Source organism: Vidua macroura, chromosome 17, assembly GCF_024509145.1.
Source record: "Vidua macroura isolate BioBank_ID:100142 chromosome 17, ASM2450914v1, whole genome shotgun sequence".
NCBI lineage: Eukaryota > Metazoa > Chordata > Aves > Passeriformes > Viduidae > Vidua > Vidua macroura.
The window spans coordinates 6066953-6086737 of NC_071587.1; the positions used below are offsets into that span (position 1 = coordinate 6066953).

Sequence of the window (19785 nt, forward strand, 5' to 3'; positions counted from 1 at the left end):
GGGTAATAAGGAAGGGTAGTAACCCAGCCCGCAGCACAGATCCATCCCTCATGGCCTTGGATGCTGAGGTGAACTAAAGGGTTAGTGACACACGGCTGTCCTGAGCAGAGCAGGTCAGCAAACTCCCCCACAGCCTGTTTCAGGTTGGTTCCTACCATTACCCACATGTGTGCTGTCTTCAGATTTTAACTATTTTTTTAAGCCCTGAGCAGTGCTCCATGTCACTTTGAATTATGCCAACAGGCTCCACAGCCAGCTCAGCACGGATCCCTCCTGCCCGTGGTCATGTGCCTAGGCACAGTCCTAGCAAACACTGAGGACACATCTGGATCTCAGCTCACACCCTCTGCAGCTGTTTATTCCCAGAGGAACAGTTGGAAAAACTGCTTCACCTTAAGGATCTTTTTGGTTGGAGGTGGGACAAGGGGAAGGCTACAAGATCTCTCGGGTAACTTTGTGGTGCTGGAGGAGGCTGAGAGCCAGACCGAGAGGAGCTGGCATTTGTACCTGGCAGGTGGGATCACAGCACATATGCTTTGCTATGCATTGCTTTCCTGTTAAGAAAATATTTTATTCTCTATAAACTAGAACCCAACTGCAAATTGATGTGGCTGCAGCGTGAGCACAGGGCTGGAGTGTTATGGTATTTCATAATGGTGCCCCTCGGGTTAAGGGGCTGAAACAGATATTGTCAAGCAAATTCTTATGGCCGGGCAAAGTTATTAATGTGAGAAGAGAAACGGAAATAGTTAAACTGTGCTGTTGGGTTTCCCCCCCGCTTCTTTATCAGTGTGGGTTTTTGCTCTTGCCGCTTACACAGAAGACTGAGGGAGCGGTTTCGTGTTCCATCCCCGACGAGAGCCGAGTGATGCAACACCCGCCGGATAACCGCGGCGGCGACACGCTGCCAGGGACAGGGTTTTCTGTAAATGTGAGATTGTCACTTGTGGAATGTTGCAAAAGCGGATGCTGTGTGCCCGCTCCCCCCACTTTCTCTTTTCCTCTTTCTTACCCCCGCTTTCCCTTCCCTTTTTTCCTTTCTCCCCTTTCACTTCTCCCCCCCCCCTTTCACTTCTTCCACCCCCTTTCGCTTTCCTCCTCCTTTTCACTCCTCTCTCCCCTTTCCCGTCCTTCTCCTCCTTTCGTTTTCTCCTGACCCCTTTCTCACTTCCTTTTTCCCCCTTCCCTCGCTTTTCTTCCCCCTCCCCCTTTCTCCCCGCCGCTCTCTTTTCCTTTCTCGCCTTTCCCTTTCTCCTTTCCGCCCGCTCCCCATAACGCAGTGACCGTGGCCGCCGGCAGCGCGGGGGTCCCGGCGGTGCCCAGCGGGTTGCGGGGCCGGGTCCCTCGGTGTCCCCGCGCGGTGTCCGGGCCGCCAGCCCCGCGGTGTGCCCCGGTGTCGGTGCGGGGCAGCTCGCACCCCGGTGCCGGCGGGTGCGCGGCCGGGCATTCCCGGCGGGGCGGGAGCAGCGCCGCTCCGCCCCCGTGCGCTCAGCCGGCCCTATAAGGGCGGCGGCGGCGGCAGGGCACGGCCAGAGCTCGCTCCGGTGGGACCCGCCGCTCCTCTCTCCGTGTGTCCCGGCACAGCCCAGCCCAGCCATGCCGCTGCCCCGCGTCCCGCTGCGCGCCGCGCTGCTGCTCGGCCTCCTCCTGCGAGCCGCCGCCGCCGAGTCGGTGAGTCCCGCCGGGCCCCCGCGGGACGGGGGGGGAAAGGCGAGGGTCTGCCCTGGCAGCGAAGGGCTCCCGGTGCCCGGGGGGGTGGGTGACCCGCGGGTCTCGGGCCCCGCTCGCCAGCCGCCTGAGGGCCGGTGCCACCGCTGCCCCCCGGGCGGTCTGCCCCCGCTGCGTGCCCTTCTCCGGGGAAAGGGAAGGGTGGGCGAAGTAGGGAGACGGCCGTAGGGCCGTTCCTGTTCTTCCTCCGGTTCCCTTGGCTCGGACGCTGCTTCCTGCGGCAGATGCCAAAGCAGCGTCGCGCCGGCCCGGCCGTGCCCGGTGCCCCGCTGTCCCCGCTGTCCCCGCGGCTGTGCCGCTCCTCACGTCTCCCGTTCTGCTCAGGCTGCTGGGCTTACAGCAGTGCAGGGGACTCGGCTGCCTGGTGGATATGAGCTGCTCTCCATTACAATTTTAATCTTCAACTTCTGGTCGTGAAAGCCCTTTAATTCTTTTTTTCTTGTGCGTGTGGGGTGGGTTGGATGCGTTACAGTACCTGGATAGGCTTCCCAGCCTTACCTGAGTTTGGTTGTGCTGGTACCTGGTGTCTGTGGCTATCAAACCTTCCTCGCGCCCACACGGGAGTGAAAAGTGATGCATTACCCTGGAGAGTTTAAAAATCTCTTAAACATATAATGAGGTGAAACATTTTGGATGCTTCAAGCCGGCACGTGTGGGGTCTTCGTGGTGGAGCAGAGATCTGGGGATTCTGGCTTCCCTGCTGTTTGTTTGTTTTTGTGTGTGACCATCTTGCTGATAGTGCAATCAGGGCAGATTCCTCTGTTAGTGTGAAAGAGCTGCTGAGATTAAGGTAACTGCAGGAGATGAGGGATGCCCAAAGTAGGTTTAATCATCCACATTGGTTTGTTTTGGACTGAAAGCTGGGTGGGCAGATCAGAGCTGATAAGGCTCTGCTGCTTTCTAGTAGGGGCACAGGACTGGGGGGTTGCTGATTGTAGAGCAGGAATCTCCCACGGGGAGCATCTGTAGTAATTGTCAGCTACTCTCTAAAACCAAGCAGCCCAAATCCACTTTACTCTAATCTGGCGTGTTTATCCCTGCCATTAAGCACGTGAATTGGTCGTTTGGGAACTGGCCCAAACTGGTAGGGCAAACCTTTGGGGCAGACAGCATCTGGAAGTTGCACTGACCATGTTTGGTATGAAATGCAACTTGGTGTCCCTGGGGACTGGACTGGTCTGCAAGCATCGGGTTTCTGCAAAGACAACAAATTTTGCACAGATGTGGTCTGTAAATACTTTTATAGAATTTACGTGGAATATTTATCCGTGTCTTCTAAGCTACCTAAGATTGAGTGTATGCTTGAGCAGTAACACTGGCCTACTATAAAGCCTAATCCAAACAAATTGTTTGGGTTAGAGGCTGCCAGGGAGGAGACAAGGATGACACACGGTTTGGGAGAGTTCTGCTGGCCCTCCTCCCATATTTTTTTTTTTTTAATAGCACTGCCAAAACGTGCAGGGCTGCACAGCATGTGGCTCTTGGTTTTTCTGTGCGGGCAGGGTGAAGACAGGTAGCTGTTTCTTAACAAGATGGGGATTGTATTTCTTGTGCTTATGTAAGAGCATGGATGTTGAGAGTGATTCGGTGCTTGAATATTTCCCCAAGCCTGTACAAACAAAAGTGCCTTGGCTCTTTTCCCCTTGAGCAGCTTTCTGGTGTAAATGGGATTTCTCCGTGTGAAGCAATCCTGGATGTGTAAGAGGGTGGGGAATATTACTGAAGTGCCTCAGTGTGACGTTGGAGCTCGGGCTGTGGGTGGGTGGGTCGTGTTACAACAGCCCCGCAGCTTTGTGTGAGAACATTCCCTTCTTCCCGTGGGGCCGGGGGGCTGGAGCTGATGCCTGATGTCACCAGGTGGTCCCCAGCCCTCTCCGCTTGAGTGCCTTGGAAAGCAAAGGATGTGTGGGCAGGATGCTCCCCTCTGTGCTGTGCAAGGATGGGCTTCCTGCAGAAGATGCTTGAGGGGGGATGGACAGAAAGTCACCAACGCATCCAAGATGTGGGATCAGTGGAGTTAACAACGGCCGTGAGGTCTGCCTCGCTTGGGCAGAGTGGTGTCGCTGAGCTTTCCCTGTGCATTTAGCATCCAGCAGTGCCCCTGGCAGCACGGGAGGGAAGCAGGGGGTATTGCCCCATGGTGAAGGTATTCCCTCTGCTGCAGGCTTGGGCTCTGCTCAGTTTGTCTGGGCTGCAAAAGGGCCGAGTGCCCGGAGCCCAGCAGGGCTGTAACAGTGCTAGTGGGCTGCAGGCTTGTTGCAGTTGTCCTACTTTTGTGCCTTGAACTATGCAGAAAAAGTCTTCATGCAGCACCACATCGTGTTTGTGTGTCCTCAGCAGTACAGAGGAACACAAATCCAACCCAGAAGCTGCCGGCAGAGGATTGCTTAGGGAGAGGTGGGGGAGGCTTCGTGCTGCTTGTGGGCTCTGTTTGCTGGTTTAAAGCAATCGTGCTCAGAGGCCTCCCGATTGGCAAAGCTGGTGTCTTGTTGATGATAGCCGTGTTTGGAAAGTAGTGCAGCATTATTAATGTTAAAACCGGTTTGGCTTGTCCTGCTGCCATTGATCCCCGAGGCCTGTTCTTTCTGCTCTTTGCCCAGTTTCTCATCTGTCCCTCCCAATCAAATCAAGACATTGCAATCTGCATGCTTTACTTTATTTTACCTTTACTTGCCATGTTCACATTTCGAGCAAATCTCTGCTTTGCTTCAGTCTCTCTAAAACACAGAGCAGCAAAATGACAGTGTCTGCAGCAATGTCCCTTAGGCCTTAAGGAGAAGGAGCTCATGACTTCTGAAGTCAAACCTATAGTTGTTGGGATGAAATTACTGTAATGTGTAGGAAAAAAACAACTTCTTTAGCACCTTGTACTGTATTGAGCTGCATGTGCAGCTCCTGGGGTGGGAGTTCAGGGCTGCTCGGTCCCTCCACAGCTGAGCACCTTGGATGTGGAGGTTCCCATGGGTAGGAACAGTCACCCTGCAGCACTTGGGGCACAGGGAAACAGCACTGCTGCCCAGCTCTCATCTGTACCAAGTGCTGCCAGCTCCCATGCTGGAGAGTGCTTTCCTGTGCTTCAGAGCTTTCCTGAGCATCTTACGCAAGAGGCAAATGGGGGCTGAACTTGGTACTTTTCAGAGTTGTGATACCGGAGGCTCATTCACCCTGGGAAGTAAAGGCTGTTAGCCAACCTGATTGCCCTCTTTCCTGCCCCTCTGATTGCTCTCTCCCAAGGTCTCTGGCACTTTGAGATCCTGCAAAGGCCTGCATCCAGCCCAGCAACAGGGAAAATGTTTTTCCTATGTGTCTTCCCCTCTTCCTTCCCTTCCAAGCCTCTGTTAATGGCTGTACTATTGCCTTGAGCTGTTTGAATGGCTTGGGGAGGCCATTTGCTCTCAAATGCCTGAACTAGAGCCTAATGTGACCCTGCCATGATTTTCCTGTCAAGTCATACTGCCTTTTCAAAATGCTTGTGTCCACTTCCACCACAAGCTAGAAGCTGCTAACCTGACTTTCCAATTGATGATGGGGGGTGAGGCACACTGGCTTGCTGCTCAGCTTGCAGGGCTTCAGCACAGCTCCTACAGCAACTTTTCCTTCCCTTTGGACTCCTGGTGCTGGTAAATGCTCTGTTAGAAATATCCTGGTTGCTTGAATCCCCTTGACTATAAGGTACCACTAGGTTGTGTTGTATTTTGTGTGTAAATTGTTTTTCCTCAAATGAATGGATTGTTGGACTTGGGTTTAAAGACTTTTTGATTAGTGATAGTATCTGTTCCTGTAAGGGTGGCATGGTAGCTGTGGTTCCACAGTCTGCCATGTAAATTACTTGGGTTGACTTGTAAGATTTCTTGATGAAGGTATCGTGGCCCTGTGATCCCACAGAGCTCCCCAGCTGTCATTGTGGCCAGACTAAACGCAACATCCATCCTTCAAAACACTTCCTAGCTCTTGAGTTCACATTTATCCTCTTGAGCCTGCTCTTAGGTCTTGCAGCTGCATTCTCCCCCTCTGCTCAGTACATCCTGTTCCTTTATGCCCTGTAACAACAGCCGGGCTGTGCTGCTCTTGCAGCCTCAAAGGAGAAGCTGATGCAGTTGAAGCACTACAAAACCGAGGGGACAAACCCTGCACACGCCTGACCTCCGGGCTGCTGTTGAGGAGCATGTGTGGCTGTTTGTTTGAGACTCGCTGGAATGCAAATGCTTGAGATTAAGAATTCAAATGATTTGCACTAGAATGAGACTCTTGTGATGAGACTGGGCTTGGTGGCTCTGAATAGACAGGGCAGCCTAGTTAGAGTTTCACTTGTAATAAGCCTCTGCTCTGAGGGGCTGTAAAAGATCCTACACTAACGAGCAGTTAGGGCTGTGCTCCTAGGTTAGTTCAGACTTACTTTTTTGTATTTCAGCGTGTGCCTGAATGTTTGTCCAGTAAATGCTGCTGGTCAGAGGACCAGCTCTGCTGTGTGTCGCCCTGACTTGCAGCAGTCATGCTCTGACTCAGGTTTCTGGCACTTGGCTTGGCATCTCAGCTCTTGGGGACACTGCTGTCACCCTCTGAGTAACGGCCCTGGCCCCTTACCCAAAGCAGTGACTCAGACTTCTGAGGTGGAGGTGAGTCTCTTCTGGGGCTAGAAAAGGGGTGACAGGCAAAACTGGTGCTGCTGCTTTGCACCCAGTCTGTGCTGCCCTTGGCACCGAGGGCCTTTGCTGCTGCCTCCTGTTTAATCTGGTTGTGGCTTTGGTGGGCAGAAAAGCTGTGGGGCTCTGACATGTGACTGCTGCCAGCAGCCGAGTTGGTGTTGGCAAAGACAGATCAGAAAATGGCCCTGTCTTGAGCAGCTGTAACTTGCTCTGGCAGCTCTGTGGTTCCTTCATTTTCAGGCAGATACTGTTGGAAACAAGAGTTGCATGGGACACAGGAAAGCAGCAGTATTATCTGAAATGACTGAAAGCATTCAAAGCAAGCTAAAGGAGTGTAAAGTCTCAAAAGAGGGGGTTAAATACTTAATCCTAAATCTGGAGAAAATGTCAGCATAGGAGGGGAAAGCATGCAATACATAGCTGTGTGTCTCAGTTTTTGAAGGCTGGCTGACTAGAAAAGTATGCTTCTTGTAAAAGTCTTTATTTTTGCTGGAAGTATGCACTCTTGTCAGTTTTAGCCTTAAATCCTTTGAGGCTGAGACTCTGCTTATGAAATGCCAAGAGGCTGTTGTTAGACAAATTATTGGGATAACTTAAAAATCAAAGCAGTTAATTAAAATCTCAGGGAGACACTCCTTGGGGCAGGAAGGAGACTGGGAGACCCATAGCACTGTTACCCAATCAGCTGGTCTTATGTCAGCCAAAACCACGGCTGCTTCTTGCTTAAACAAATCCTGTTCTGTCAGGAAAAGCAAAGCTTTCCATGGGAAGGATTTCTCTCTCAATGTTGCTCTGCCTCAGCTGCTGAAGGGAAAAAGGTATCTTCACCATGGTCCCTCTCAAGCTGTGCTGCTGTCAAACTTGAATACAAAGAGATGTGGCCTTGCCCACTTACCTTGCTGTGAGGCTACCCTGCCTCCTGCCCTTTAGCTGCTGTTACAGTCGAACTAGAGCAATAAAGAGCAATGGTAACACGCATTAATGCCTGTGAAAGTGCTTGGACTTGCACTGAAGTGGCCTGCACAGCACAGTAGCCAGAAATCTCTGTGCAGAAGGCAGAGTGACTGAGAGGAGTATGGCTGGAAGGAAGGCACCAGGTGTGCTCCTGTGCTGGCCTGGAGAGGGGTGAGACCCATAGGTGGAGGGGCAGATCCTGACTGGTGTGGTGCTAGGAGGGTGGCAGAAGCTGCTTTAGTGGGCTGATGTCCCACTTCAAAAACAAAGAAGCTCCTACTCTCCTCCAAATGGAAATACAGCCCTTACTGATGTCAGGAGCTTTTGCTTGGAAGATTTTGTTCCCCAGCGAGGTAAATATTTATTGCAAATCCGCAGTGTGCAGTGGAGCAGAGTCTGGAGCCAGGATCTTGCAGGAGACTGTTTATGTGCGGGCTGTTCTTGGCGCTAATTCCAAATTTCCTGAGGCTGAGTACGAGGAGCTGGTCCTGCGTGTTGGTTACTCACAGACTTGCTCGTCCAGCCGAGCGTGGGCTCTGCAGCGCCGGGGAAGGAGTGACCAGAACAATAGCTGGGTCCCTCTGCTCTGGCTGTGGCACTGCAGGTGCACAGATGTGGTCAGGAAGGGCTGGAAATCTGCTGCTGGTTGCTCACCCTCTGCTCATAGAGGGGAGGGAACCTGACTGGGAGTTCAGAGCCCTGAGAGGGAGGAAAATGCTTCTGGAAGTGACAGGTTTCCTGAAGTACAGCTGTATTATCCCGAATAGCACGTGCTGTGTCTGCTGCTTTCTGGGCCCAAGCCAAGCCATAAGTAGGCAATATCTTCAGAAGAAACAAACAAAAAAATCCCCACCAAGCCCCGTGCACTGAAAACCCAGCCTCTGGTGCTGCAGCTAGCCAGGAAAATCCCTGCTGTTGAAATGTTTGTTTGTATAAATGCTCACACGGGTATGGCTGATAGCGTAGCAGCAGCACTCCACTGTCTTGAGTGCTTTTGTGCCGATAACTTCCTCTGCTGCTGTTCTTTGCTGGCACCTTTGCCAGCAGAGCAAGGCTTGAAATAGCATAACTGTGCTGGCAGAGCTCAACGGCCTGGGCTAAGCCTAAATCTTTGAGCTACTACTTCTGATTAGATTAAAATGGATCGTGGGAGGGGAAGCATTTGTAGAGCGCAGCGTTGGGAATCTTGACTGTACAAACAAGCTGAGATTAGCTGCATGGTGAGCCCGATAGGAAGGGCACTCTTTGAAGTTGGGTGTCTGCCTGGCTTAATTTTGCCAATGCTCTGGCATGAGGGAGCAGAAAGATCCCAAAAAGGCACGTCACAGATTTCTTGCCAAGTGGAAATTCTGCTTATGTGCATGTTTGGGGAAGCATTGGGGTATAGCTGTATTCTAGGAAAGGGCAGTGAGGGCAGGCTTCTTCCTGGCATGTGGGGGAAGTGTGACATGTGAAATATCCCAAGTTTGAAGAGTCAGCATGAAAAATCATCCTTGATGGAAAAGCTGTTTGCTGGGGCACTTATATCCTTTTTTTCTTCCACAGACAAGGGTGCAATAGAAACATTTATTATAGACTAGGGCAACTCAGAGTGAGTTGTGAGCTGGAAAAACTGTGAATTCCTTTTTTAAGCTTGAACAGAATTTTTCCAGCTTCTGAGCTGAGCTCTGGACAGTGAAGCATATGAACTACTTACGATTAGGTTTGTAAATGCCATAAAAAAAAAATCTCTTTATGAACTAGGTGTGTATCATGGCCTGTGACCGGGAGAACCCTTCAGGGGTGTGAAATGTCTGTCACAGTTGTTTTCCTCTTGAGTCACCTGAGAGCTCCTGCTCTTTCCTCCTGTAGTTTTCCTCCAAACTTTTTTCATTTGCTTCAGGGCAAGTGATGGACACACAGCCATCTGTAACTGTCTGCTGAGCTTTATCTCCCTGAGCTGGAGTGGGGAGCGGTCATCTCCTTCCCAGTCACGCTCTGGAGCTGGGAATTGAGTGTTTAGAGCAGCTCTTCTGCCACCATTGCAGTAAACATATCCCAGCATGTGCCTGTCTGGCAAAGGACCCGATCTTTATGGCTTTGCTCTTGGCTGATAATCAGGCAAAAGCAGTTAAACAAGAGTTCATTCCTTTTTAATCTCTCTGTCCTGCTTCTGCTGCGTGGCCCTGCATGGTGTGGGCTGGAGGGAACAGGCTGTGTGTAAGCAGGAGCACAGCAGCTCAAAGGTAGCTGGGGTTTGACTTTGTAAGTGCAAGGAAGCCTATTTTGAGCAGGCAGGGCCTGGGAGGATTCATGCCTGCTGCAGGGGAGGCACCCGTGACAGCGAGTGGCTCTGCAGGGCCCGGGATTACAGTCCTTGCTCGGGGATTATGGCTCTGCTGCTGCACGAGCCCCCAGAGAGCACACGGCTTAAAGAATCACCCAGGGACTGGGCCGGGGGGGGAGTGGGCCAGGCTGGGGCTGGGATAGGGCTGGATGTGCCTTCTGCACGTGGGCTGTGGAGGGTGAGCACACTGGGACATGGAGACCTGCTTGGATGGGCACTGGGCAGGCTTCCCTGAGCTCACCTGGAGCAGGTGATGCTCTAACCAGCTGAGCAGTTCCCCAGCCTGCATGCTGCTTCTGCTGTCTTATTAAGCAAAACCCTTTATTTTTTTTTTTTTTTTTTTTTGCTATTGAGAACAATTAAAAAAAAAAAATTCCCCTCTTTGGTAAGAGGCACAGGCTGTGCAGTAGCTGCTGTGGGTACTGGAGCTGCCTGCAAGCCCTGGGCTGTACTCCAGTCTGATTTCACCCTTTGCTCAGAGCCATGGGTTTACTGTCATGGGTCACTGTGGTGGGAGTGCTGGACAGTGGCTGTCAGAGGAGATGGGCAAGGCTGCCTGTGGCCCTGCTCTGGGACTGCTTGGGAAGTGTTGAGCAAAGGTAGTATTTAACTATGTCTGGAAGCCTCAGGTGATCCTGTCATGCAACTAAATGCAAACATATGCCTGGATAGGAGCTGTTTAACTTTTGTCCCTTGGCACAAAGGCCAGTGCAGGCTGTGTGTGCTGCAAGTTATGTGGGACAGACTGACCAGGAACGGGTGGTAAAATGATACCTCCAGGCATGGTCACAAGGAGCTGGCACAAGTGGATTTTTTTTTTTTATTTTACTGTGGCTGGTGTGTTAAGGGAGTTAGGTGTGACTTGAGTTGAAATGTTGATATTTGCTTTGCTCTCAAAACTAAAATGACTTTTGTGTATTTATTTTCTTCTCCTTTACATGGAGCTGAAGCATGGAGTGAGAGAAGGGAGTGAAGAGTATTTTGGGAGGGAATACAGACCCTACCCTTACTTGTCTGGAAGGAGCTGCCTCTGCTGGAAGCTCATGTCACTTCTAATAAGGTTTTTTTAATGCTTATTCAGATGGGAAGATAGAGCAGTCTTTGCTTGTTGTCACTGCTCACCTCTCCTGTGGAGATCAGCTCTGGCTGTTTCACACTGATTTGAGCTGCCCTGTTTCCAGTGCTGTGTGGCTCCTCTGCTTTTGGGAGCTGTTGGGACATCAAGGGGGTGAGCTCTCTCCTAGCCCCTGCTCTTTCACATGCTTGGCCTGAGCTTTAAAACCTTCCTAGTCTGTGGGCTCCTGTAAGTGAAGTGACCTGTATGGAAATCCCCTCTCTTGGGCTCTGTGGTTTACAGAGCTCTGCATCCTTGCAGCTGCTCATGTTGTTCAGGAGCCCCTCCTGGTTATGCTGATAGCTGTGCATTGTGGTGGTGTGGGGTGACACCTGTCTGTGACAGCACGGGGTCTGGGGAGGATATTTTGTGTATTGCTGCTTGCTGCAGTGGCATGAGGTGATCTGTACCACTGACCCTGAGTGCAGAGCACCTGAGAAGCCCTGGGAACAGCTTACACCTACCTGTCCCTGCAGGCTGCACAGGGTTAACAGGTCTGTGCCTCTGCCCTCTTTTGCCACCTCCCAGGCTGGCCCAGCTCCATGTGCCTTTGTCTAGGAAAGGTTGACTTTCACCTTGTTCCTGTTTACTCCCAGGTTTATGTACACAGTGCTGGGGAGGGAGGCCAGGAGCAAGCACTGGGTCTCCATGCCAAAATTATAAACTTGATAAAGGGCTCTGTACACTGTGAATGCCCCAGTCCCTGCAGGTCTGACTCCCTTTACAGCTTGCTGGCTGTGACCCTTCAAAGGAGCTTTTACTGAACTCTGTGTTTGATCAGAGACAAGGGACAGCTGTAAAAGCCAGTTCCATGTTTGGAAAACTTTGTTGCTGTCCCAAAACACCATTTAGGTTTTTTTGAAAGGGTTTGCAAAGGTGGTGGTGAGGACATGTAGGCTGGGGCAGGTGAGCTGCCTGGGTTTATTTCCCAGAACTTGCCAGTGGCTGGGGAAATTCACACATTGCACAAAAACCTTGTTTGCTGCCTCAATAAATAGCTGATCTTGCTTTGAGAAGAGGTGAGTGGTATTCTGAGGCTGTATGGGAAAACCCCAGGAGCATGAAATGGAGTGGGATGGGTTAGGGATGGAGCACAGCAGGGCTGCCTGGGGTCTCAGGGGTGTTATTCCTGTGTCTTCAATGAGCAAAGAGTGTCTGGCTTCATCCAGTAGTGCAGCCTGTCTCAAAACATGAGGCTTCTGTGCCCAGCTTTTCCAGGAATGACACTCACAGTTCACGTGCCTGATGTGCTGGTTGTCTGGGCAGGGAATAAACTCTTTTTTTTTTTTTTTTTTTGCCACTGGCAGGCAGGAAAAGCTTCTGCTCCCCAGCATGCTGCTTAATCTCCCTTCGTGCTTACTGGGTATAAAGCTGCTTAACATGAGGAAGAAATCCTTGAACTAGACTCCTGCAGGAAAGGTTGATTCTTGTACAGAGCCCTCCTAGAGAGGAGCATATTAATTGTAGGACTCCAGTTCAGCTGCCAGGGTGAGGTGGGGCTGTGCAGCCGCCCAGACTCTCCCAGCAAGTCCCTGGCCTGGCTCCAGCGCAGGGACAGCAGGTGGTGGAAAGCAGGCTCAGAACAGCACAGTTGCAGAAGGTGTTAAGCTGGATGTGGCCAGGGATGACTTGGCAAGGGCTGACCATCCTCTTGTGGTCATCTCAGAGCTTTTCCCTCTTGGCCACAGCCTGCAAGCCCAGAGGAAGTACAGGCACCTTCCGAGGTGCCTCTTCACCAGGCAGCAGAGCTGCAGGGAGGATTGCGTGCTCTTGGAAAGGGATGTACTTTTTTTAAACAATACTCCAGGGAGCTCTTTATGTGGCACTTGAGAAGCCCCAGCGCTGTTGCTCTGAAGTCCTGTGAAGGTGCCTGTGTGCCCTCTCACAGGTGTGTGTGTGAGGAATGTGCCTGCTCCAGACCTGCCCTGTGAGCACTGCACTCCAGTGTTAACTCTTCCCAGCCTGCCCGTGCCCCAGCTCCCAGGCAGGGCCTGCTTCCTAGAAGTACATGCCTTTAAACCTGGAGAGTAATTGTGGAGGTGCCCAGCAGCCCTCTGACTTCCCTGTGGGATGAACCTGTAATGCAAGGCCACTGCCCACAAGAAAAGTTTCCTGTATGGTTTGCGAAGTTCTTGTGGCCTCCAGGAACTTCCCCATCCTTGCTCAAGAGGATGATGAAGAATGAGTTCAGGGAACGCTCCCATATAATCTTATTTGTGCTTGTGAGTCAGTAATTTCCTTCTTATGTGCCCTGCTGGTAAACACTGTCTGTCCTGATTTAAATAGGGATTTTTGATAGCCAGGCCTGGTGAGTTGCACAGCGTGCACTAATCACTGTGGCTGTGTGCCACCACTCAGCTCGTGGTTGGGCTGATCTGATATGGCCAGTGGGCTGTCCAGCCACTCCAGGGCTTAAACCTGGGTTTTCTTGAGCTGCCCTTGCTTGGACATTACTGGCTGTGACTCATGGTGAAGTACAGGGTGAGCTGGCACTGGGGTGTGGCTCGGCACAGCACTTGCCAACATCAATCTCTGCCTGGTACAGAGCTTTTTGGATCTGCAGCAAACGTGGTCCCCAGCCCCAGGAATTGGGTTCTTCCTGCACCTCATGAAATGGCCAGAAGGTGCCCTGGGAACAGCTACTGCATGCTGGCAAGCAATTTCCATTGCAGGGCTGGCTGTGGCTGGATTTCACATATCTTGAAATGAATTTGCCTTGGAGCAAGTGATCCATAAAGTTAGGAATGCCTGATTCCAGGCTGGGAGAGGATTCCTTCCAAGCTGCCTTTCCTCCCGGCCCCCTTCCCAGCATCTAGTGCCAGGCTTGGCACAGCAGAGAGAAAGGGTCTGGGAGGAGAGCTGGCCTCAGCACTTCATGCCCTCTGGGCTGTTCATCTGCTTATCCTGTAGCGGGGTTGCTGGGGAAAACAAAAATGCCTCAATAAGCAAGGAAAAGCACATCCAGTGCCACTGCTCCTGGTGCAAAAAATGAGAAACATCTTGTGCTTGTTTGTGGCCAACCCCGTGTGCCAGTGGGCAGGGGAATGGGGCTGGGGGAGGGCAGAGGAAGCTGACACATGGCTCGTGGCTGATTGTTTGCCTTGGTTAGAATCAATAGCGGATGTAATTCACCACCTCCGGGCTGTGGGATGGGCCACACCTGGCCAGGTGAGCAGGGGGGCTGACCCCAGCTGCTCAGGGCTCGGTGGTGCTGCCATCCAGCTCTGAGTGTCCCCACGAGTCTCTGATCCTCCTCACCCCAGGGAGGCTGTAGCCCGGTAAGCTTGGTACATTGGGAAAGACCCTCAGATGTGCAGGACTGTGCAATGCTCTTCTGGGTAGACAAAACCTTTGTCAAGACTTCCCAGTTGTCCTGTGAGGACAGCATGAAAGAATGTTGTCAGCTTAGCCCCCAGCTAAGGGACCTGTCCATCTGCATTGTGCCCCTTGCCTCGGGGGAAGCGGTTGAGTCCCCCTCCATGGTGATGATTTCATGTCTCTGGAAGCATCTGGAGTCTGTGGGGTGGTGTTGAGCAACCCCAAAGCTCATACCTGTGGTACCCTCACCGGCCTGGCCCCAGGGTGAGGAGAAATACTTCTGGGAAGTTGCATAACTTTGGTGAGGGCAGGAGATTTGGGCTTGTGGCTCCTTCAAGGTCCAAGTGCGAATGAGCTCTGGTGTGCTCATTTTGTGTGTGTGCACAAATTGCCATTGTGGCCAAACAGCTGATAGCTGGGAGGCTCTCCAGCTTTCCTGCTGTAACTGCACTCCTTGGGCCTTTGGATCCTGCAGATATTTTATGGGTTTGTTTGTTTACATGCTTTTAAAGAAGGTGATGCAGGGGAAGCTCTTCCTTCGGGCAAGTCATTACTGATAGCAGTGCTCTTGAACTCAGCCTGTATTGCACTGCAATTCAGCTGAACTGACAGACCAGCTCTTAACCCTTGGGTGATAAAATAGGCTTGTTCTCAGTATAAAGAGTGGGGAATTGCTTTGGCATGAAGCTTTGGTGCTATGCAAAAAACTGGCCTACACCCATCAGGCTTTTTTCCTGGGAATTACAAGTCCTTCCAAACTCTCCCTTATCATAAGCTGAAGGCACTGCTTTTCCAAATGCTTTGCCACAAACTCCTGACTGAGATCCTGTTGTGATATTTTCACCCTGTGTGTTTGGGTGAACCTCTTCAATCTACAGCCCTCAGGAAATTCCCCTCCCAGCCTGGCTCTCACTTCTGTTCTGAGAAATTCTAGGGAAATTCAGCTGATAAAGATAAGGCTTTTGGTAGAGAGGAAGTTCAGCATTTAATATTTTTCTGGTGGAAATGATGTGCTCAGGCTCTGAACCTTCTGTGAAATGCTTCTGGAGAGTTGTTCATATTTAACATGTCTCCACCCCCATTTACAGGTGAGAGAAACTGAAACCATGGATGCTGGATGGCTTGACTACCCTGCCTCTGGGGACTTGCCAGATGATGAAGACATTGGTGATTTCAGGCCTCACTTAACCTCTGATGGCTTAGATATAGATGAGACATCTGGGTCAGGAGGTGAGTGGGGAAGTGGATCTCCCTCAGCAGCTGCTGTGAAATTTCTTTCAGCACCAGCCCTTGAGTGATGGGCTAAATCACAGCCGGAGCTCCAGAGAAACCACAGTGTCAGGTGGAGATGAAAACTGTGACTCGTAGTCACTCAGATGAGAACAGTGAAAGTAGTGGTGCTGTGATGTTGAATCACTCGGGGAGGACAGATGGAGTCCAGCCAAGCTTGTCTTGCTGCAAATGAAAAGGCCTTGTGCTGGCTGGATCTTTTTCCTGTTGAACTCCAAAGAACTGCTGAGAAACTTAAAAAAAAATAATCTATTGTTGAGGCAGTGTTAAAAGGCCTAAAGTTAATGTCTCGGTTGAGGCCAAACAAGGTAAAGGACTAGCTGGTGTTCAAGTGAACTCTCTGTGACATGCAAAGCTGCCTGCCCAAACCAGTTGCTGTAGCTCTGTGTCCCTTTATGTGAACATTTGTTCTCTAAAAGTAAAAGAACAGATGCTGAAATCAGTGCCTGACATGTCTGGGCAGATCTGGAGGGTTGGTGAAGGATCCTTTAGGGATGGGCGGTGGGAGCAGTGCCCTCCATTGGCATTACCTTATGTAAGCTGTGGCAGACCTGCTCTGCAGGGCCAATGGGTCCAGCTGAAGATCCCTCCCAGTGGAGAGGTGTTGGTTTCAAGATTACATCTCGTGGTCTTGTGCAATCCAAGTCATTAAACGATAAATAGAACCAGTAGATAAGAGGGGCTTGTAGAGGACAAGAGTCCTAGTATGTGCAGTTGCTGGTATTGCAGGAGGGGTCTGAATCCTGTAAAAACAGCATGTAATGAGACAAAAATTAAGAGTCCTTTTTTTTTTTTTGCCCCTTCTGCAGACTACCCAGACTCTGAAGATGGCTTGTATCTGACCACCATGGATACCCCTGTGGTAGGTATTGCCCCAGTGTGTCTTTAAGCAGCACGTAGCTCCTCTGCTCTGTCTGTGAAACTTTCTGAACACCCTCCCCGCTGCAGGACGTGGCATCAAGACGAATCCACCTGCATGAGCAGGCACAGTGTACTCGCAGTGCACTGAGCAAACTTTCTATTCCCTGCACACCCTCCTGGTTTCAGCTGTGGGTAGGCTGGGTGCTGCTTGCTGATGGGTGTGGTTTGTCTGTGTTCTGTAGATATCTGACAACTATATCCCTGGAGATACTGGGAGAAAGATAGAAGGCGAGAAGAAAAACACAGTGGTGGACAATGAAATCATTCCAGACAAAGCTGGACCTGTCGAAGAGAACCTGTCCAACAAGATCTCCATGGCAAGCACAGCCAACAGCAGCATCTTTGAAAGAACAGAAGTCCTTACAGGTAATACTTCACCTTGTCCTGGTAAATCATTAATGCTGAAAATCAAAATGCTTTCTGTTGTTCCCTGTTTCTCTGGGGAGCAGCTCCCTGCTGACAGGGGAATGAGTTGCTTTACCTCTGTGGCTACCTGTAGCAGGGTGGCTTCTGCCTCCCAGTCCTTAACAGCAGAGCCTGCTGCTGTCTTTGCTGGGGTAAACAGCTTGTTTTTGAGCCTGCCAGCTGACTGTTGGCTTGACTCATGTGGCAGCTGCTCTGCACCCAGAGACTGTCTCAACAAGAAGTGTCTCTGGTCATAAAGTAGTGACATCATAGATTTTCATATCAAATACAGGCATTTTTCTTCCAAGGTCTGCCTTTTCTGAGCTTTGTCAGGAGCCAAGCAACCCTTCTAAGGGATTCCAACTTGTGGTCAGCTGTAGGAATCTGGGTACCAATGTCTAGAGCAAAGCCAAGCAACTGCCTTCCCCTCAACACGTGGGACAGGTCTCAGGTCTGTCCCCAGCAGCATATTGCTGCTTCAGGCACTTGGCCTGATGGTCCAAGTATAAACCCAAGCCCTTTGTGCTGGTCTGCAGTCAGAGAAGAGATTGGAAGAGTGAATTGCAAACCCATTTAACAAAGAAGATGATTTAGTGCAAACAATAGGTGTCACAACAAGGAATAAACTTCAGTGAAGTCTTGTGGCCATGCTTGGTGTGAGGAGAGAGGAAATCTTAGTGGGTTTTTTTTGCAGATTTGTGGGGTTTGGTTGTTGGGGTTTTCTGATTTTTTTTTTTTTTTTTTTTTTTTTTTTGAGGGAAGTGGTGCTGGTAATTGGATGTTGATCAATTGAAATACAGAGTCCCCAGGGTGTGCTCACACAGGTTGTTAACAAAGCATTCAGATTGGAGCTGCACCACTTTCCTCCTGTGGGTTGTGGTGGGGCTTTTTTGGGTGGGTTTTTTTTTTGTTTTGTTTTGTCTCTATACAGGGAGAACATCATCTTGTCAACATTTCTTTTTTGGACTAAACTGGAAGATTAACCAGTTTGAGCTAATGTGGAACATGTGATTATTCTGTGGTTGGACTGGAAGCAATCCTGGCCTTTGCCAGTAACATCTGCTGTTGCTGAAAGTGCCAGCACATGCAGTGACAGGCACATGGACACTGACTCTGGAGGCAGCTCTGGGGGCTGCTACTCTTGAAGCAGTGGTGGTTTGGAGTTGTCCAAGACTTACTCCAGTCTCTCTTTCCTCCCCAGCTCTCATTGCAGGAGGAGCAGTGGGTCTCCTGTTTGCCATCTTCCTGATCCTGCTCTTGGTCTATCGCATGAAGAAAAAGGACGAGGGCAGTTACGACCTGGGGAAGAAACCCATCTACAAGAAAGCCCCCACAAACGAGTTCTATGCCTAAAGCTCAGCAGCACCTTGTGCCCATCAAGGGACAAGCAGACTGTATGGAAACACTGTACCCTCAGATGAGATGTGCTGAACAAATGCTTTTTTATTTTTTGGATTGAATTTCAAAGTGGCTTTGAGAAAAAACAAATTTCCTTCGTGACCCTTCCCATCCCACTCAGCTAACAAGGGCCCAATGAAATACAAAGAGTCTGAAAAAAAAACCTCAGTGTATTTTTTTTCTAAGTTAGTGTAAAAGGAATAAAGATGCCAAATTTTCTGCTTGGTTTTATAGAGGGTATATAAACACAAACCAGACTGTATGGAAGCAAACACCATGTGTTTGCATCCAGTGTGCCGTGCTGGGATTGGCTGCTTCTATAGAAGATGGCTTTTTGTATAAATCTTGCTACTAGATGTCTTGCAGCAGGCTGTTGATGCAAAGCATTTTTGTGGAGAACTATTTATGAATCTCTTACACTACAGATAATGTTGCCTTATCAGGGAGTAAAAGGCCCACAAGGGCTCAATATCCCTGAATGCCATAAAGGGCCTATGGGAATGTCTTCCCCAGGAGACTTCTGTCTCTTCCTGTTGGCCCCAGGCAAGGGTCATTAGTCCTTGAAATCAGGACAGCCAGTTGTGTTTGGCTATGGCAACACCCTTTCCTTGCCTGCAGTCTCTTACCTTTTTTTAAGGATTGCTTGTAGGATTTTTTTATAACAAAATTTAAGAGAAAATAGCCTAATGTTTATATAAAGTTTGTAGAAATTGTTTTGAAATAATAAAAAAAATATACTTTTTTAATTTCCTCAGATTTATTTTTTCAATCCCTTTGTGTTTCCTTTGGCCGGGCATTTCTCTGGAGATGCTGTTTTATATGATTTATATTCTGAACTGAAGCAGAGTTAGCTACAGAGTGTTACAGGTTTCTTCTAGTTCTACAGCAGCTACTATAGAGGGTAAAGATATTTATGGTTTTCTCATAACTTTTCTAGGATTTTTTAAAATAGAATTATTTATAGTTTCTGAAATGGCTGCTTTCTCATTTGGTAACTTCTATCCTTTTTATGTAAAACACTGATATAATGAGTCTCTGTGAAAACTATTTAAGCTTTATTCTGTGAATTTCAATTACAAATTCAAGGCAATAACTTCTGTATGCAAAGTTGGATGCATAAATATGATTGAAGTAGGGAAAAGACAGGAGTAATTCTAGGCTGTAATATATTACAATCAGTCCTATAGAGCTATATATTATATATTTTACTGAGATATATACAGATGAGAATGAAAAGGCTGGAGTTAATTCTTCAGCAGCCTTATGGTGTGGTGTGTAAGAGGCTTTTGATCTTGTTTGTGCTGCTGTTTGTCCAGTGTCTTGTGTAGAGCACCAAGGGCTTGTGCTTGGGAAGGAGCCCGGGGGCTCCGTGGCCGTGTCCAGCTCCTGCAAGCAGCTGCAGCCAGGATGTGCTGGGCTGGATGCACAGAGTCAGAGCAGAGATCCCCACCTCGAGCTGCCCTTGGGAGCAAGCTCTGGAAGCTTGCAGGGTGGAGGTGACAACTTTCTGTCCCCTGCGGTGCTGTGCCAAGCCCTGCCTCAGGGAAGGTGGATCTGAGCTCTGCCTGGTGGCATCTCCCACTGGGAAGCACGGAGCTCTTTTAACATCCCCTGGACATGGCTCCTACCTCCACTGAGGGTGGGACCAACCCCCCAGTCTCCCAGAGCAAAGGGTGCTGTGTGTC

The 19785-nt window shown here is 50.1% G+C and overlaps 1 protein-coding gene across 1 annotated transcript; it reads left to right on the forward strand.

The window, feature by feature from the left end:
- The first annotated feature begins 1519 nt into the window (after positions 1–1519).
- Positions 1520–18846, forward strand: SDC4 (syndecan 4). Its single transcript, XM_053993251.1, has 5 exons — positions 1520–1671; positions 15175–15316; positions 16186–16238; positions 16480–16663; positions 17904–18846. The coding sequence occupies exons 1-5, from the start codon at positions 1597–1599 to the stop codon at positions 18053–18055; spliced, it is 606 nt and encodes a 201-aa protein (XP_053849226.1). The 5' UTR covers positions 1520–1596; the 3' UTR covers positions 18056–18846.
- Positions 18847–19785: the final 939 nt, after the last annotated feature.